At 41.8% G+C, this 18488-nt stretch overlaps 1 protein-coding gene across 16 annotated transcripts in view; it reads left to right on the top strand.

The window, feature by feature from the left end:
* Nucleotides 1-9281: 9281 nt before the first annotated feature.
* CELF4 (CUGBP Elav-like family member 4) overlaps nucleotides 9282-18488 on the top strand; it is a 715408-nt gene continuing 706201 nt past the window's right edge. For all 16 annotated transcript variants that reach the window (XR_005704398.2, XM_040089937.2, XM_058424046.1 and 13 more), the window contains exon 1: nucleotides 9282-9806. Coding sequence is in view for 15 of the 16 variants with exons in the window: in XM_040089937.2 (XP_039945871.1) it covers nucleotides 9527-9806 (280 nt within the window). In the remaining variant the exon portion in view is untranslated. The remainder of the gene's footprint in view (nucleotides 9807-18488) is intronic.

Genomic DNA, 18488 nt, shown 5'->3' with positions numbered 1-18488 from the left:
CCCACAGAAAGGCCTCAATGGCTTACCTAACCTGTTATTTTTTGATAAACTCTTCATTTTTTTATCCCAACAAATATCCTCACCAAGACTTTGCTAGTTCTTCCAGGAAAATTGTTTTACCTTCTCCTGCCTGCACTGTGACTTAGAATTTTCCCTTCACCCTTGAATTTCCTTTCAATTTTCCCTCTCTGCCTGCCTTTCTCCATCCATCGTTCGACCTTCTCTGTGTATTTTTCTCATCTGCTGCCTCCTAGAGATCTGGCATTTCTGCTTTCTGAATTCTAATGTACCATTTCCTCTCCAGCTAAAGGTCTGGAGAGATGAGCAGCCCTCAATAACACTTATCTTTTAGCATCAACTGCAGATGTAACAGAGGCTCCTAAATTAAATGGATACATGCAGAAAGCACAAAGGATAAGGAAATATCTGTTCTAATTTCAGGCCCAGCACAACCCACCAGCTGGAAATACAGGAAAAGACCTCTTCACCCTCCTGTTTCAGTCAATGGAACAAACTGAGTCTGAATCTTTGTATTATGCTGTCACTTGTACTATAACCATTACTTTTAGATCATGGGGAGGTATATGCAACACAGTTTTCCTGAGATGCTGGAAGGTTGGCTGAGTGAAAACCATCTACCAGGTGGAAAAGTAATTCTGAAGTGACCAAGACCCTACACTTTCCCAGAGAATGCACAGTTGAGTGTGCACACGGCAGCCAGAAAAGCTCTTCTATTTGTTCCATAGGCTTATTAATGTGGGCTTGACCCCATAGCTAAATAGAACCATGAGTATGCTCTCCCACTGCTGTTGAAGCCATGGACAATTCAAATATCCCTACTTATTTTCTTTACTGTCTTTACCTGCATGTCTGGCCTTCAGAAGACAGCTCACTGTACAGGTGATTTACTATTCTGGACAGAAACAGACAAAAAAGAAATAATCAATAGGAGTTTAAAGAGGTATAAGAACAGATCTATATTTTATTACATACATAAATTCTAGGACAGATTTATAAATTTGACCATTAAAGAAACTGAGCATATTTGCAATACCAGTAACAAATAATGCAGGTAGAGATATCATCTATCAGACAGCAAAGAACTGATATATTTGTAGATATGTAGGCAAACAGATAGGAAGAGAGTGAAATAGGCAGAAAGACTGGCAGGGAGAGGAAAAAAATCTTTAATGTTTCTGTGAAATTCTATCAGAAAACTGATAAGGAGTATTCATGCACGTTTGGATGTAGAATACCTTCCTTCTCTGTCTGCAGTATTTCCACGTGTGTCCATGTGTGGATGCACACCTACATGGGCTCACAACCCCCTTGAAGACACACACACATACACACATGCGGTGAGCACTTGGTCATCTGCCATGCATCTGTGTTAGAATGAGGTCTATGGAATCATCAGCATTAATGCTGGACCCTTACTGTCATTCCCCCTGGGCACTTAGAGAATAAAATAGGAGCAAGAATGGGTTTTATAAAACAAGTATTCACTCATGCAAATAAATACAGCATTGAGACTGTGCCTACATGTGTCATTCAAAGCAAGGCTGGGCATAGCTTCAGAAGTAAAAACATGCCACGGAATGTCAGGGTGTTCTGAATCTGAGCTCTGGCTTTGCCCTTTTTTTCCCCTGAGGCTGTAAAGGTCCATCTGAAAAAGGACCAGAGGTCTGGATACTAACGTCACACACCTAATCTGCACACTTCATTCTCTCCAAAGTTCAGCAAGCAGCTGGGTGCCTAAATATGAGTTAGCTTCTTAAAGTCTTTTTTCAGAGTTAGGCTTGATTTTCAAGAATACACACTGACTGTGACTCCAGGAGAACAACACTCTCCAAAAGCTGTCTTATAATCCAACTTTAACCTTGTTAAATTGAGTTAAAGTCTCCAAATACCAAACTGGATTAAAAAAAAATAAAATAAGTAAAAAAAAAATTGTTTTTGTGGGGGTTTGTTTGTTTGTTTGTGAAAGTTTTGTTTGTTTGTTTGTGTGTTTGTTTGTTTTGGGGGTGGTGGGGTTTTTCTTGTTTGGTTTTTTTGTTTGGTTTTGTTTTTTTTTTTCCTTACAGACAAGCCCTAATTAAAAGGAAATTATTCTTGTTGCAAGGACAAGCACTTAAATATTAAGAGCTCCCAGAACTGAGGTTACTTGCACAACCTGGATTTTCCTTTGTTGTACAGATGCATTCTAATTCAGACTTTAATTACATGATAATTCACAGAGTAGATGGCATGTGTAGTGCTGTTTGTTGACTCTAGAGGACTGAGGGACTCTGCCTCACATTTTAAGTACAAAGAGTAGACTTTTAGGGGCAAATATTCTTTCAGGCAAGACCTCCTGTTCTTTCAACTCATCCCTATCTCAGATCCACCCCTTTCACTCTGTATTCCCTTTCCCTGTTCTAGTCCTGTATCCAATTTTGCTTTTTTGGCTCTTTCTCAATTTGTCTCTTTTATCTTGCCTCAGTCTTTAAGTGCCTTGCCCCTGAGTTTAACAGCCTCAGAGATCTCAGATCCTCTGTGTTTTACCAGAATTTATTTTCTGACGTTTTCTTACATTGAGTTTTGTTTTACACTCCTCACTTTTCCCTGGTTTTGTACTACAGATGGTTGCCCATTAGATTTATCTCCCCTCCCATTTCTCTCCATTTCCCCAGATTCTTCTTACTGAGAAGCAGACTGCTATGTCTCAACACAACCTTTTCTTCAAAGCTCTCTGTGGCTAACTGGGTCAATACAAATAAATAACCAGAGAATCTTTAACTCTGAGTCCAAATGGCATGGCACCAACTATCCATATGGCTAAATGCTCTTTTCCATAAAAAACACCCCACATTATCCTGTCTGTAGTGCCTATTAAAAACACCACACTGGTCTGTGATGACCTCCAAGCTGCACCCAGAAGGTGCTCGGGAGGTTGGTAAGGACCAAACCTGTCAAAGACTGTGCTGAGACTAAGGAAATAAGTATTTTTCTTCTACTTATACTCTGAACTTGGTCGTTCATTTCCTGATACACATACTATCTTTGAATCTGAATTTTAGTCTGTTCCCCATTTGAGTCCCTTTTGAATCCATCCCAATGATACTCCAACCTCCTTGTCTCTCCAAATTACCTGAATTTCTCCCCAATTCTTTCTTTTTATTTTCCACTCTAGTCTCACTGTTAGATCTCCCTGTCAGCCCCTGAGAGCAAAGGGAAGACACATTCCCTGCTTTTGTCTTAGGTATCCAGACTCCAATTTTTCCTGCCCTGTCCTTGCCCTGAGCTTCTATGACCGGAAAAACTCTCTCTACTGTAGCAAACCCAGTGAGAGTCAAGTCACTGGGGAATCTGGTTTTGGAAATCTGCCTCTCTGGTGAGCATCTGAGAACTGCCATTTTCCCCAGGCTTTTAATTGGCTGCTTTGGGGCAGATTTTCCCAGAGATAGCAAAAAAACTTGAGAAGGAGCTTCACCTCCTGACAGCTCCTAGTATCATGCTGTAAACCATGGGGACAGGAGAGCTTTACAAAGCATCTCATTTGACTCAGTTCAATCCAGCCTCTCCAGTTCTCCTACGGGTTGTTCTCAGGGACAGACAAATAGTTACAGACAAATTTTTGAGAAATAATTAAAGTATCTGAGCTGCATGCTGGTGCCCAACTTAGAGTTTCAGCCAAAACACATGTAGTTAATCAAAGCTGAACAGGATTTTTTTAGACTGAGGCAACCTTTATAGTTGGGGTTGCTACCAGATCCTATTAAAGTGAAATCTCCCTTCCTCACAGGGGCGCTGTAAACATTAATTTGTTAATTACTGTACAATGATTTGATGATTAAAAGGACTATATTAACATGAAGCATTATTGTCCCTACAATACAAGCTTGCCTGCTTTCATTACTCATTATGTACAGGAACATACCTATTATGAAAAGGAATGTGAAGGTAATAAACTTGATTTTCTTTTCAAAGGACTAATCCAACATGTTTATGGTGTGTGCAGCATAGGCAACATGAATATACTGGAGAGCTCTGTTTAGATGGCAGAATCTATTGCGTGGAATATATTGATGTGCATGTATGCACAAATCCTGTGTCTAAACATACCTTCAAATACATGCATGCTCAGTTTCTTCTACTTTTCTATCCTCTATTAACCATGGGTTTTCTGCAACCCTTTCTTTGCCACCTCAAAATCACCACTGCTACTTTAATAACAAAGTGTCTCCATAAACAAACATTTCTTTTTTATTTTATAACAGTGATACTTTTTGTTGCCTACCCTGACTGCAATCCTGTGCTAAGCTCCTTTGGATACAAATAATATTTCATTTCTCTCCTCAATCAACCTTCTTGATTCTAAATAAGGCAGAGGAAAAAACAAAACAAAACAAAGAAACACAAACAAACAAAAAACACACACAAAAAACCCCACACACACACTCAAAAAAACCCCAAAAAACTGACTTAGGCATTAATTCAGGGACCAATCTTGCAAATGTTCACATGGGTAATCCTTCCTCAGATGAATAATCCCTCTGACCACAGCAGAGTGATTAACAACAATGAAGATTAAGATTTTCAGGATCGGGCCCAGCCCCTGATGCTTGGGTTCTCACCCCAAGTTTAGTGGATGATAGTCCTTCTTTTGTTACATGTTATTAGAGGCCCACATGCAGTTCTCAATTATTTCATTTGATTACGTAGCTAATATGCCGCCCTGATCTGTCAGCACTCCCTGCAAAGCCTAACAAGCTGAAGTAAACAATTCCAGCTGAGTTAGAAGACTTGGCAGGATTGGGCCCTTTAATAGCCACTGTGAGTTGTATCTGATTTGTGATCAGAATGTCTTTTAAATTAACAGTCTCATGTTTGATTTAGAAATAATCTTAATTAAAAAAAATCTACTAGAAAATCTGTGAGTATATGAGCTGGTACAGCTAACTAGATCTACAGAGTGAGAAATTGCTATTTAGAAGCAAAAGTCACACAGATTTTTATTTCTTATCTGCTATTTAGCTTATCTATTTTAAAAACAAAATTAATGTATATTGCTTATTTACTTGGAGCAAAACCTGCCTGCAATTCTTTTTATATCATGCAGCAACTGACGTTTCTGTGTGCTACGGGTCCAGGGGTTTGAGGTTCAGCAGAAGAATCCCCCTCCAGCAACCTTTCGGCCTGTTCCTGCCTTCTTCTTTACTTGCTCGTTGCCTGGAGAATGAAGACAGTCAGGACTGATGTATCGCTGTGTCCCCCTTGCCTTCACCACACAGTGTTCATTAAAAACTTGCTGCTAGCAAGGGCCTGGTCCAGCCCTTCTGGAAGTCATTGGAAAGCTGTCTATTGACGTCATGGGGACGAGGAGCATACTAATGCATGCAAGTACCTTTACTAATGCGGCCAGTCCTGTTAACAACACCGAAGTTGTTCACAGGATTAACAGCAATCAATCAAGCCCTTTGAAAAGCACATTAAAAGCCAAAGCCTGGTCTTCGAGCCCTTTCTCACAAGAGGTGTGTATATACCTGTGGCTGGTCCTGCTGCATCCTTTTGCTCCCAGCCTGGCCATGTCGGTGCCTTTTTCCAGCCATGTTGATTTGGGGTAGCATTTCTTCTGAGGACGTAGAAATTGATGGCCATGTAGCCTCGAAATAAACGGTGCTTGTTTTCTTAAAAAAAAAAAAAAAAAAAAAAAAAAAAAAAAAAAAGGCAAAGAAACCCCACCCACCTGTACCAGAGAGTAGCGGGAGAAAAGGAGAAAATGGGGCTGCAGTTGGCTGTGGGAGAGGGCTGTTCTTTTCCCTGTAAGTACGGGAAAAAAAAAAAAAAAAAAAAAAAAAAAAAAAAAAAAAAAAAAAAAAAAAAAAAAAAGTGCTTTATTTTTATCCAGAGCAGATAAATAATTTTTACTCTCCTGGAGAAACTGAAGCCTAATACAAAAGACCTTATACTTACAAAATTCCTGTGGACTTCTTAGCTTTAGATTGCTGAACTGGACCCACTGTGATTACACTGGGAACATTTCTCACTGGGGAACTGTTTAGCAAAAGCTGGTTTATAGATAACAATTTCATTCCTCCTTTGCCTGTATCTGTTTAAAATCTGTTACAGCCCCTTGTACATGTGTAGAGGTGCTTATGGGGTATAGCTTATTTCCACCCACAGCAGCAGCTGTGTTCATCTTGGAGCCCTTGTAGCAATATTTGTGTCCGTGTTATTTCATCCTGCCACCCCTCACAGCTGTGCCTGTGCACCAGGGGGCTGTACTTGAACAGCATCCATTTCTAAATGACTATACTTATGGCTCTGTGAAAACGGGGCGTGGACCAGCACAAAGTTTTAAAAAATAGAGATTGTTATAAAAGGGGCACCAGCACTGAGCAGCAAAATTACTCTTTTTACTGCCCTGTTCTTTTTAATTTGCTTTCATTTGGGATAAGCCATGATTGCAGGCAGAGTGGCCTGCTCGTGGACAAGGTGTTAACAGAGCTATCTCTGGGATGGATCAGCGCCGGATGCTGTTTCACTTTTCACTATAGTGGGTATTTCTTCTTTAAAAGAAAAAGGTTTAAGTCTTCTTGCTAGTGAGTCCTCCTAGTTCTTCACGGGTGTGGTTTTAGGGATCAGAAAGAGCGGATATAAGGATTTTGAAGGGGCAGGGGGGAGGGCTGAAAGATTTTGTTTCATGTGGGTTTTGTTGTTGTTGTCATTCTTTTATCGCAGGCAGGATTTAAAAACAGGTGAGTCACGGGGTCTGGAATTTGGGATTGGGGCTGTCTGAGGGTTTTACCCTCCCCGCAGATCCTGAGCTGTCACATCTCCGTGTCTGTAGCCTTCAAAGGTCGCAGAAGTGTGCCGAGGAAGGGAAGACGGGCAGACCAGCCCCCCTCATCCTCCCTGCTTGGACCCCAGTACACGGCACGCCTGGTCAGACTGCAGACAATGCGCGGTGCCTGCCACCAGCCCGGCACCAGGCGGCTGACAGCCGCTGCTGCCCATCAGCGCCCGAAGATATTTAAAGAGCCGTAAAAGGCAGCCCAGGCTGCCGGGGGCTCGGCATGGGTGTCGCGCCCAGGTGCGGGCCCCCGGAGGGTGGGATGGGGAGGCTCCTCTAGGCCGATCCCGTCCCGCCTCCCGCCCGCAGCGCTCCCCTCGCAGGGATCGGCAGTGGCCCCGGGGAGGGGCGCAGTCCTGCCGCCTCCGATCCACCCCCGCTCCTCTGCTGGCAGGACAGGGGAGCACTCTCAGACACAGCAGTAGTTGGAATAGCCGAGCCACCTGCAACGGGGTGATTTTTTTTAGGGTTTTTTGGTGGTTTGGGGTTTGTTTGGTTGGTTGGTTGGTTGGTGGTTTTTGTTGGGTTTTTTTTTGTTTTGTTTTTGTTGTTGTTTTGTTGACCGAGGGGTCGGTGGACAGGAGGGTTGGCAGGATACCGCCTTCCTTCTCTGTTATTAAAACAAAAGCCAAATAAAGTGGAAAGGCGGTAAAGCTTGCCCCTTTCTTTTGTTCGTTTGCTTACATTTAAAGCAGAAATAAAAAATCAAAAAATAAATTTAAAAAAAAAAAAAAAAAAACCACAACAACAACAGCAACAAAAAACCCCCCAACAACAACAAATTCCGGTCAGTAAAGTAGGCAGGAATGTTGAAATTTTAAACTAATAACCTCCTTCCTCTGCGGCTGCCCCTTCCGTCGGCTGTCACACGTGCTACCTGCGCTCCCGGGGGACGGGCGGCCAGGGGGGTCCCGCTCCCAGCCCGCCCCCCCTTCCCCAGCTCCGGGGGCCGCCGCCGCCTCCGCCGCGGGGCTCAGCCGACGGCGCCGGGAACAATGGCCGGGGCCCCGCGGGGCCGGGGCGGCGGGGGCGCGGCGGGGGCTGCGAACACCGCCGGGGACAGCGGGGAGAGCGGCGCGCTGAGCGACTGCAGCCCGCCTGGGAGGGGAGACGGGGTTCAGGCCAGGTAACTCGCAGGCTGCTCCGAGCTCGCCTGCTGGTGTTCCTCCGAGCTTCATCCGCGCAGAGCTCCCACGGGAAGCGGGAGAACCGAAGAAAAGGAAAAGGGGAGAAAAAAACAAGGGGAAAATTGCTCTGAGCGCACGCAGAGCCTTGTTTTGTTACTATCCGGATTACTGTTATTATTATTTGAGGGACAAGGGGGAGTCGTGTCCCTAATCCGAGGCTCCCTGCCCTCCCCACCCCCAGATGCTACGAGAGAAGAGCTGATTTTGTCTCCACCATACAGTACACTTTGTCTGGAGAGCATTGTTCGGACAAGCAACTCCCGATCACTGATGACTACAAAATACGATTTATGTTTCCATCAGAGACACACAAAATATCCTGATGGTTTGAAAGTCGGGCAAGAAAACCGTAACTAATCAATCCCTTTCCAATATACACACTCACATACACACACATATCCCGTATAGCAAATAACACCTACACTGACTGTACATAAAATAAATATCGGCAGCATGAAAATTAACAACAGTCATTTTGATATTTTTCATCTCTCTTCAAAGCACTACAATAATATAGTTTGTGTTTTCCTAGTTTGAAGTCATCATCAGTAACATAATTCATATTTAAAAAAAAAAAAAAAAGAGCTTAAAAGCATGCATTTTTTTTAGATGCAACATAAACAGATATAGTAAAGAGACCTTGTAACATCACAATCACAACAACAAGAGCAAAAGCAACCTCTGAGCCGGGGGATTCATCCATATCTGAACTGCTTTTTATTATGATTTGCGAAATTATAATAAGAGTAAATAATAAGTAAGAGGCATCATCGTAACAGAAGGAAGTCAGAACACCTTGGGTTTAGGGTTTTTTCCCTCAAATAAAAAGGCAGATTTCCCAATGATCACTGAAATTATAACTACAGCGATTGATCGGAGGGCTTGCAAAGGAAAAGGAAAAAAAAAAAAAAAAATCATCATCATTGGTCCTAAAAACGCAACCGTTCCCCTTTGCTCACTTGGCACAATAGAAATTGACTGTCTCTCAAAGAGCCATGCGCCTAGTGCTATTTATAGCCAGGGGCTGTGTTGGAAGATACCATTAAGCCTCTGCCGGGCAGACAGACAGGGGGGTGGTTGAATGGGAGGAGGGGGTTTAGCCAGAGTAGAGGCAAAAGCAATCCCCCACCCCTAGCCTCCCTTCCCCGTACACACACACATCGACACACTCACACCCCACCCCCTAGTCTGGCTGGGAATTTGAACCGACCCAGCCTGTTTAAACGGAAAGGACACAGATCTTCAATGTAAAAAAAAAATCAGATCAGACCCAGAGAGAGAGAGAGAGAGAGACACAGAGAGAGAGAGACAGAGAGGGAGGAGTGTGTGTGTGTGTGAGTGTGTGTGTGTGTGTGTGTGTGAAAGAGGGAGAGGGAGCGAGAGAGAGAGAGAGAGAGAGAGAGAGAGAGAGAGAGAGAGAGAGGGAGGGAGAGAGAGAGAGAGGGAGAGAGAGGGAGGGAGAGAGAAAAGAAGAGGGGGAAAAAAAGGAAAGAAGATTTTCTCTATGTATATAAAGATGGCCACGTTAGCAAACGGACAACCAGACAATACCAGCCTGAGTAGCAATCACAGCAACCCCAGCACCAACGGGCATATGAACGGATTAAACCATAGTCCCGGAAACCCATCCACCATCCCAATGAAGGACCACGATGCCATTAAGCTCTTTATTGGGCAGATCCCCCGTAACCTGGACGAGAAAGACCTCAAACCGCTCTTCGAGGAGTTCGGGAAGATCTACGAACTGACGGTGCTGAAGGACAGGTTCACTGGCATGCACAAAGGTGAGTTACCTCCTGAACTTTCCCGGGAGAGATCTGGAGAGAAAGACAGGGTTCCCCTCTCTCCCTGGCTCTCTCTTTCTCTCTCTCTTTCCTTTAGATTTCATTTTATTTTATTTCATTTTTGGCTGGCCCGGGGGCGGAGGTGGTAGGCTGGGGGGGCAGGGAAAGAAATAATAGACCCATCCTGGGAAGAGAAAAGAGAGAGTCAGGGGAGGGAGTCAGCTCCGTTTGGCTTATTTATTAGTATTTTTATTTCTTTCCCCGCTTTTTTGGGGGTGAGAGACAGCTCCCGGGGAGCGCCGGGTGAGAGGCGGAGCGGGCGCGGGGCCGGCGGCAGCTGTCCGTGGTGCTGAAGCCGGAGCGGGTGCTCTCTATTTACCTTCGGGAGCTGCTCTTCGTCAGCCCAGGGGTGTGTGTGTCCGTCTGTCTGTCCCTGGGTTTGCTGGCAACTCCCGATTTTACAACCGTTCTGTGTCTAGCACCAGCGGCTTTTTTTTTTTTTTTTCCTTTCTCTCTTTCTTATTTTTTTTCCCCTTTTTTTTTTTTTAATTTTTAATTTTTTATTTTATTTTATTTTATTTTATTTTTGCTGCTGACACAATTATAACTTGTAGTCCTCTAGAAAGCAAGAAGTGGAGGAGAGTGAGTTGCTTCGAGAGAGCTGTTTCAATTGGTTCTATTCAACACAGGAACAGGGATATAAACAACAATAAAGAAGCCCATCTCAAGCGGGGCAGGGGTGTGTGCACAAAATCACAGTATGTGTGCATGTGTGGGAGAAGGCAAAACAGAAAGGACAGGTGCCAGCTTAGTTCCAGAGGGGAGAAGTCTCTGATCAGACATATTCCAAGCACTACTTTAATGTGCCCGAAGTCCATGCCGGGAACTTTTTAGTTTTTCTCTAAGGGTAGTGGAGATGTACTCCTCACACGATGCCTCACTTGCTCTATCTCTGCCTGCTCATTTCCCTGCTCAGCTTAGGCTCTCCGGAGGTGCCTATCAGATTAGATGGTGCTCCGTTTTGGGGGCGGGGGAGGGTGTGTGTAGTATGGGAGAGATGCTCAGATCCTCGGGCAGGAAAGTAGGACTCTCAGGGAGGTAGTTGAAGGAAATTTGCATGGTAGCCCCGCTTAGGAGCGGGAGAGAACCAGGAGTGATATGAGCGACCTTACTAACTCAGATTCTGTATACAAGTGTGTATGTATGTGTTTATATTTATTTTTTAAAAAATAAGAGAGAAAAGAAAAAGACTGGGTCAGAAGTGATTGGGGTGTGACTCCAGATTTAGTGCAGGAAGAGAAAGCCTTTAGCACGGGGTCATGGGGAGAGTGGAAGTTGTATCTTCTACAGGACAGCTTCAGTACCAGTGTCTAGTCCAGCCTGGTGGACTCCTGGCAGTGACAGTCACTGGTAATGGCATTGCTGGCTTCCCAGCTTTCCAGATGCCTTGGCGAGTTGTAAATCTTGAACTTAATGACATGTTTAGCAGGCATCTCTTCCCCCTTACTCCCCTCCTTGCTTCCACTCTCAGGAAACACAAATGAAAATATACCCTGACAGTGCAGAGTACCAGTTTTACTCAGGCTAGAGAAAATGTTCAGGGCTCAGGAACTAGGGACTCAGTCTAAGTTATAAGATATTTCTTCCATCTTCTCTTAACGGTTGCTTCAAACACCCTTCTCATTTTCAAAATGATCAGTGCAGCTCTTTCGAACCTTGCTTTCTTTTCAGACTGTCTTCCTAGAAGCCACATCAGGGTCTGATTGGCATAATTTAAATATGACATCTGCACTATAGTAATTATTAATAATAGCAATAAAAATAATAATAAGAAGTGCGGGGAAAGGAAGGTCCTGAGAGATTTAATCTAATAGTGAGACTAGACACTGTGCTCATCTGTGTGTGTACATGTGTTTGCAAAAAATTATCTAAGGTTTCTGTAAAATAAAAATAGCATCAGCAAAAGATACACTGAAGAGAATCTCTCAACATAGTGTAGAGGAAATCTTTGAACTAACACTTTGATAAAGTTTTTTGGGTTGTTTTGGGTTTTTGGGTTTTTTTTTTGTTTGTTTTTGGTTTTTTGTTTTTTTGGTTTTTTTTTAGTAATGGGAGATTATGATGATTTGTTGATGACACTTTATTTTTTGTTATGTTTATATTAAACCTGAGGTTAATCATTCTGTGCACTAAATTCAATTTCTATCTCATAGATTTGAATTCTCTCTCTTTCAGTTCAGTTTTGCTTTTACTGTATGTCTGTATTCACACAGACAAACTCAGGAAAGGGGGGGGGGGGGGGGGGCTGGGGGGAGAGAGAGAGAGAGAGAGAGAGAGAGAGAGAGAGAGGAGAGTGATCATTTATCTTGCTTAGATATGTTTAACACATATCCCTGAATTAAGCAAGATAGTAACTTCATTTCCCTTCATTTCATTTCTGTTGTAAAGCTGCAGCCTAGGAAAAAAGCCTGGTGGGGAACATTGTCACCTCATCAAATCAAATTGCATGAGTTCATCTCAAAATAAACAGTCATTTTTAACCTGCTATAAGTTTTGGACTTTGGAAAGAAAATTTATGATGATGATTGTTATTTTGCAGGCTAGGGTTTGAACAAAGCTTCTATAGACACTGAGTTGCAAGCATTTCAGAGATCAGTTTTATTTAGTACATCTGAGAAGAGTTTGAACTCCTTTCTAGCGATGTCGCTGATTTATTAGCTAATCCTGATAAAAATGTGCCTCTGGCTACCTGGAAAAAAATTACTTTCTTGCCAGTAGTGATTAATTACTATTAGGTCAAAAAAGCATGATGGGGCTTTGAAGTATGAGGGTTGTGTTTGGCTTTTTTTACTATTATTTTATTCACTTTATTTAATTTTTAATCTATTTTTTTTCTCTTTTCCCTTCTCTAAATGCAGTCATGTGAAGCATTGTATTCCCTCAGATGTCCTTATTTTGGCTTTGCTTTGCAGACGTAGGTGAAGAATTGCATAAAGATAGTCCAACTTGGCTCACAGGGGTAGGTTGGCAATACAAAACCCCAAGATGCTTTCCATAAGAGATGCATAATACTTATAAATTAATTGATCTGTCACTCTCAGTTTATCCTAATTCAAGGGATGAGACTGTGGCAGTGGTACACCCTAAAGGGTTAACTATAGGCTGTAGTTTAAGTGGTCAGAGAGAAAACCTTGGGTGTAGAGGGGGATAAGGTGGGGTTGTTCTTGGAGGAGAGAAGAGAGAGGAATTAGCTTAAGGTAAAAAACCCAGCAACCGGAGTAGTTTCACGTGTAAATCCATTAAAATGAGATCAAAGGGTGTGTATTCTTGAAAATATTACGAAGACATCCTATTGCAGTGCCCCTGTATAGCAGGAGGAAATCAAAAATTAAGAACCTAAAGAACATTACTGTGGTCTCCTCCAAGAAAAACTATCACAAAAGGAAAGTGAAGTCCCAGGTTCTCTCACCAGCAGCTCTGGTTGATACCAGTACAGACACCAGGAAACGGTGTTATGATTCTCTTGCAGATTTGCAAAGAGAGAAAGGGTACGGGGGAAGCTGCATGTGGGAGAAGGCGGGAAAGGCTTGCCAGATCCCTGAGAAAATAAGCTTTCATGGCACGAGCGTAACTGCTCTATATTTCCCCCATCCTAGCGTCTCTCCACATGGGGCAGGAACAGGCTCCTGCTCTGGTACTTTGCTGTAGGGTTGGGAAGAGGCTGTGTGCTGAGATCCACGGGTAGAAATCTACCGGAGCTGAGCTGACCCACCCGCATACTCACACATACTTGCACACACATGCACTGAGTTAACTAATCACAATTTAACAATTTAGCAAGACATTCATTCATAACTTCCCCCCATCTTATCTAGCTGTGGAGTATGCTTAAAGGTTGAGTTACTGGGAGATATAAAGGTTAGTGCTCTCAGGACAGCCATATTATAATGCATTATCTTTGAAGTAATTTAAGGCCAATTTAAGTGGTATTTAGTATAATATTTATGAATTAATGTAATCTAAATATAGGACTATACCCATAGGTTTAAACAGTCTTTTCTATTGAAGCTTGCTTATACCCAAGGCCTAGGAAATGTTTTAATTTAAAACACACAGGTGTCCATATTATTCTATTTATGAAGTCAGAAGAAATCAGCTTTCCACACTTAAGTGAGATTTACTGAAACACATGCGGGCAAATGCACTTAAACTGTGGAGATAGTGTGCACTGGGAAAACAGGAGTCTTGCATAGACTTGAGATCAACAACACTCTTTCAACCTTTATTTAGGGGTGAAAAAAACCACAACCCCCCACAACCCCCCTCCTTGAAATCCACTGCTGCAGTCCCGTGGTTGGGGTGGTTTTCCTACCTGACCCAAACCTCACTATGTAAGCATTCAGTGAAGATGGAAAAACACAGTATGAAAAGAATAGTTTAATTCTTTTAAAGATTAACCTTCTTAAAGGTATAAATAATTTTGAAATTTAAGACACCTCTTAGGGAAACAAGATGTCCATTCATTAAATTCTGCTCTGCTTGATTACAAAGATAGATGATAGAAAAATTAAAACCATGTTAAGTTTAAGTACATTTATAAAGGTTTTGGATATGTCAGAAATTTAAAGGCACAATGAAAATGAGCATTCAGTCAAGATGATGTGTATGTTATATGCAGAAATGTGTGTGTATACATACAGAAAAAGAGATGCGTACACATTCATGTGTACGGCCTTTGGGAAACAGATATTTTAGTTGAAAAGAAGCACAACGCAACACAGGTGCTGAATAAACTCCTCCATAACTGAAACATAAGACTTGCCTGGCTGAAAGCAACACATACAGCATTTAGTATGGTAGTAAACCAAACAAGTTTTAGGGAGGTAAATGCACAAATAAACTGGAATAAAACAGAGGAGACTTAAGCCTTAGGTATAAAGAATAACCCCTTAAAACAGTCACAATGCAATTAGATAAGTTAATGGAAGAGAGGAAAAAAGCAACCCCCCATTCATTAAAATCTCCTGTACATATGAGCGCCTATATGTTTGATAATGTCAAACAGATAGTCCAGATTGCTCCATAAATTAGAAGGGTATATCCTAACTTTTTTTTTTCAGGGGTCTGGACACAGATTCTGCTTTTTAAAAGCAGCTGCAGCCAGTTATGATGCTGTTGTTACGGTTGTGTCAGCATTTCCAATACAATCTCTAATTTTCTGGGATCTCTTGCTTGCCTGTCAAGTTTTGCACTGAAAGCTGTTCCTCAGCTAGTCCCACTACAATACGAACTAATCATCTTTACAAGATGGATTGGTTTAAAAGTTACATTATTGTGGGAAAAAAGAAAGAAAATGAAGTTTGTGTGTCCACAGCTTTTGTTTCTTCCACATTTCACCAGGTTAGACTTACATTTCTTACACTTTTACAGATTACAATTGTTTCTGTTCCTCAGTCTCTACATATACTGGTGCCTTTGGGCATTTTATGGAATAAAAAGGGATTTTTTTTTTTTTTTCCTCAAAAAAACTAGTTAAGAAAAACTAAATTTCATAGTATTTATTTTTCCCTACCAAGTTTTTGATTAAGGAGTGAATCAGAAACACACTAATTTCTGCAAAAAACAATAGCAAGAGGGGACAGTTTGGTTTAGTTTTATGTAATTTTTTTTCCCGTATCGAGCCAGAAAATATTGGAAATTTCAGCACATAAGTAGAGGGAAAAACTGAGGATCCTTGTCACCTTGCATGAGAAATGTGGTTCATCTGGCCCTGTATCCCGCATCTGCTAGTGTCCAGTGCCACCGGCAGGGCTTTCTTTAGCAGGGGATTCAAATTGAATAGCATAATAAAAGCCAGGCAGCTGATGGAATAGTCTTTTGGTGGAGATTGTCAGAAAGCACCTGGAAATTTTGTCTGGGTAAAGAGTGAGTGAGATTGCAGGAAGTGTCTTGTGCTCAACCAAAAAGCAGATCTAAATGGCGGATTAGGGAGGGCAGGCAGAGAACTCTCTGTTCGTGGTGGTCAAGAGCAAGGGACGTAAGGGTTTGAACAATCAAGGAGAGTCTTCTCCAGCCTTAAGAGCTGGAAGTATGCAGCTACATTTTTCAGCAAGACATTAGGGTGTTCTTTTATCAAGCATACCCTGTGCGCATGCATGCCAGCCGCATTGACCCGACAGACCATAACGACACTAAAGGAGCTGTTACTGTCCCTCCTGTCAATCAAGTGTGAACCAAGGTGGGTTTATGAGACAGGCAGTAATGTTTCCAAGGGAGAAAAAGTGGGGGAGATTACCTAGGCTGGGGACCACTTACCTGCATTTGAAACAACGAGAAAAAATCAGATGCCCAAAGACCCATGCAGGTGTTGGCTTTAGCCTCAAAGTAATATTCCAAAAAAAAGCAGGGGGCTTCTGAGCTCAACGCGACCTGTCCATCAAACCACTGTGTGATTTCTACCCTATAAGAGTTTGCACTTAGCAAGTGAGGAGTTAAGGAAACTAAGTTGAATCCTGACTTTAACAAATAGCTAGTGCTTCATAAATCCCTGTGCCACCTTTACTTCAGGAGCAAAGGCCTGTTACCTTCTTGTTGGGAAGAATGCAGCAAGATTTCTGCTATCGCTTAGGTGGCTTCACATTTGGAAATCCTGCTGCAGGTTTGCACTTAGTGGTCCACATTCCCTTTAAAATTCTGATTATAGGCTTACATAGCCAACCCCAACACTTGCAGGTAATGCTACTAATTTCTGTGCTGGCTGGCTTGTCCCTTAACTTAGCTTTATTTCTGTAAATGAAAAACTAAAACTAAAACAAATCTAAGGAACTGACAAAAGCCTGATCTCTGCCACATTTCTTAATGCACTCAAATTCTCCACCAATGCTTGTATGACTGTTGCCGGGGTTTGTCATGATAGAGTGACCTTTATACATTAAAATATGCTGCAGAGAAAGGGAAAAATATTAACCATGGTGAGTAAAAGTTATGATTTTCTTCCACCATTGCTCCACTTATTTTTTTGGGGTATATATTATGAGGGTCCCTCTTTACCTCCCAGAGAGACGTCACATTTTGAGGATCTCAGGATCTACTGAGTCACTTTGTGTTGCATCTCTTGGTGTGGTCTAGAGTCAGGATGTCATCACAGAGATTGCATTTGTTTGCTTTTGTCACTGTGAGCCACAGCCTGAACACACATGCAGGTGAATGCAGTTTTTAATGTGCATTCATTATATCCAACTGACATCCCCTTGAAGGAAGAGAGGGCTTATTATTGTCTCTACTTAAAATAAAGATGGATGAGAGCTCTAAAACTCTCAAATAAAGTGTCTGACCATACATACTAGCTAAAAATAAATCATATATGGCTATCTATTCCATGTAAATGAATGGTAAGACATATAGATATAGACATTGTGTTAAGTTTGTCAAGCAGGTGCAGCCAAAAATATTGATCAAGGCAAGGGGGAAATATTGATAATGAACTGGACTCGAAGAAGACTTTAATTGACAGTGACTTCTGTGAACCAGCTTTGGACAGTATATATAAACTGACCATGATGTAACTTTATTGCAATGCACTCTCCTGTAATTAATTGTCACCTTTGTTAAGACTGGCTACAGATCAAAGGTTTAAAGATACTTAACAGGTTCTTAGTAACAAACCCTTCAGATGCATTAGAAATATCCGACAGCTCAGCCAATGAGGCATGCAGATTTCGATCTACCTCACCCTTATCTGTTTATTTCTCCCTCCTTTGTTGAACATGGAAAGTCATTGTTTAACATTAACTATTTAATAGATTACTTCACTGGCAATTTTGATGCCTCCAGAGATATATTGCTGTGGGTATGGGGACCTTCACTATAAGGTCTTTCAAAGTATTTTGTCAACAGAAAGTTGGTTTTGGTTTGGTAGACCAAGGTGTAGTGCAGACACAGTTTGCAGTGCTGGCTATTCTTACCCCTTTACATGGTTAAGGTGTTTAATTTCCTTATTTAAACCCAGAAAACAAAAATAAAGTAATTTTTTTTTTTTTTTTTTTTTTTTTTTTTAAAGCAGCAGAGAATGAACTTCTATGGGAAAAGTGTGTATGTAGTGAGATAGAAGTGCACCTGACATTTGTATCTCACACACATGCAACTATTTATTTCATATACACATTAATGAAAACATGCATTTAGTCCAGACAGGATAATATAGGTTTCTAAATAATCTGTTTTTAAAAGGCAGTACAGAGAATATGCTCTTATGTGAGAGTGACAGGTGACTTAAGAGGGTATTCCTGGAATTATATGCAGAGTTTAATATGATACATAACCATTTGCTCATTATACTGTTTTAATGATACAGTCACACTTAATTAATTCATCTCTGGTTTATTTGTACATTGTGTCTGAGCCTCCAAAATATTTTAGAGGCTACCAGGCTGCCTTCCTAGTGCACCGGGGCAGATAACTCTGGACATGAAGCTTCTTCAATCAGAATAAAAACAGAGCTTTGCAGACAGAGTTGGTCTGAGGAGATCTGGCTGCGTAATTAGCCTGTTTCTAATTCAAATACCTGTGTATATACTACTCAGGCACTGTGTGCGCGTGCATGTATCAAAGGGGCAGACTTACATTTGCACATAGTTCCTCTCCTTTCCAGTCCGTAAGGATAGATTCCCATCACATAATATG

Source organism: Hirundo rustica, chromosome Z (genome assembly GCF_015227805.2).
Source record: "Hirundo rustica isolate bHirRus1 chromosome Z, bHirRus1.pri.v3, whole genome shotgun sequence".
NCBI lineage: Eukaryota > Metazoa > Chordata > Aves > Passeriformes > Hirundinidae > Hirundo > Hirundo rustica.
Note: the sequence above shows the minus strand (reverse complement) of the source record. Positions and strands in the feature narration are given on the sequence as shown.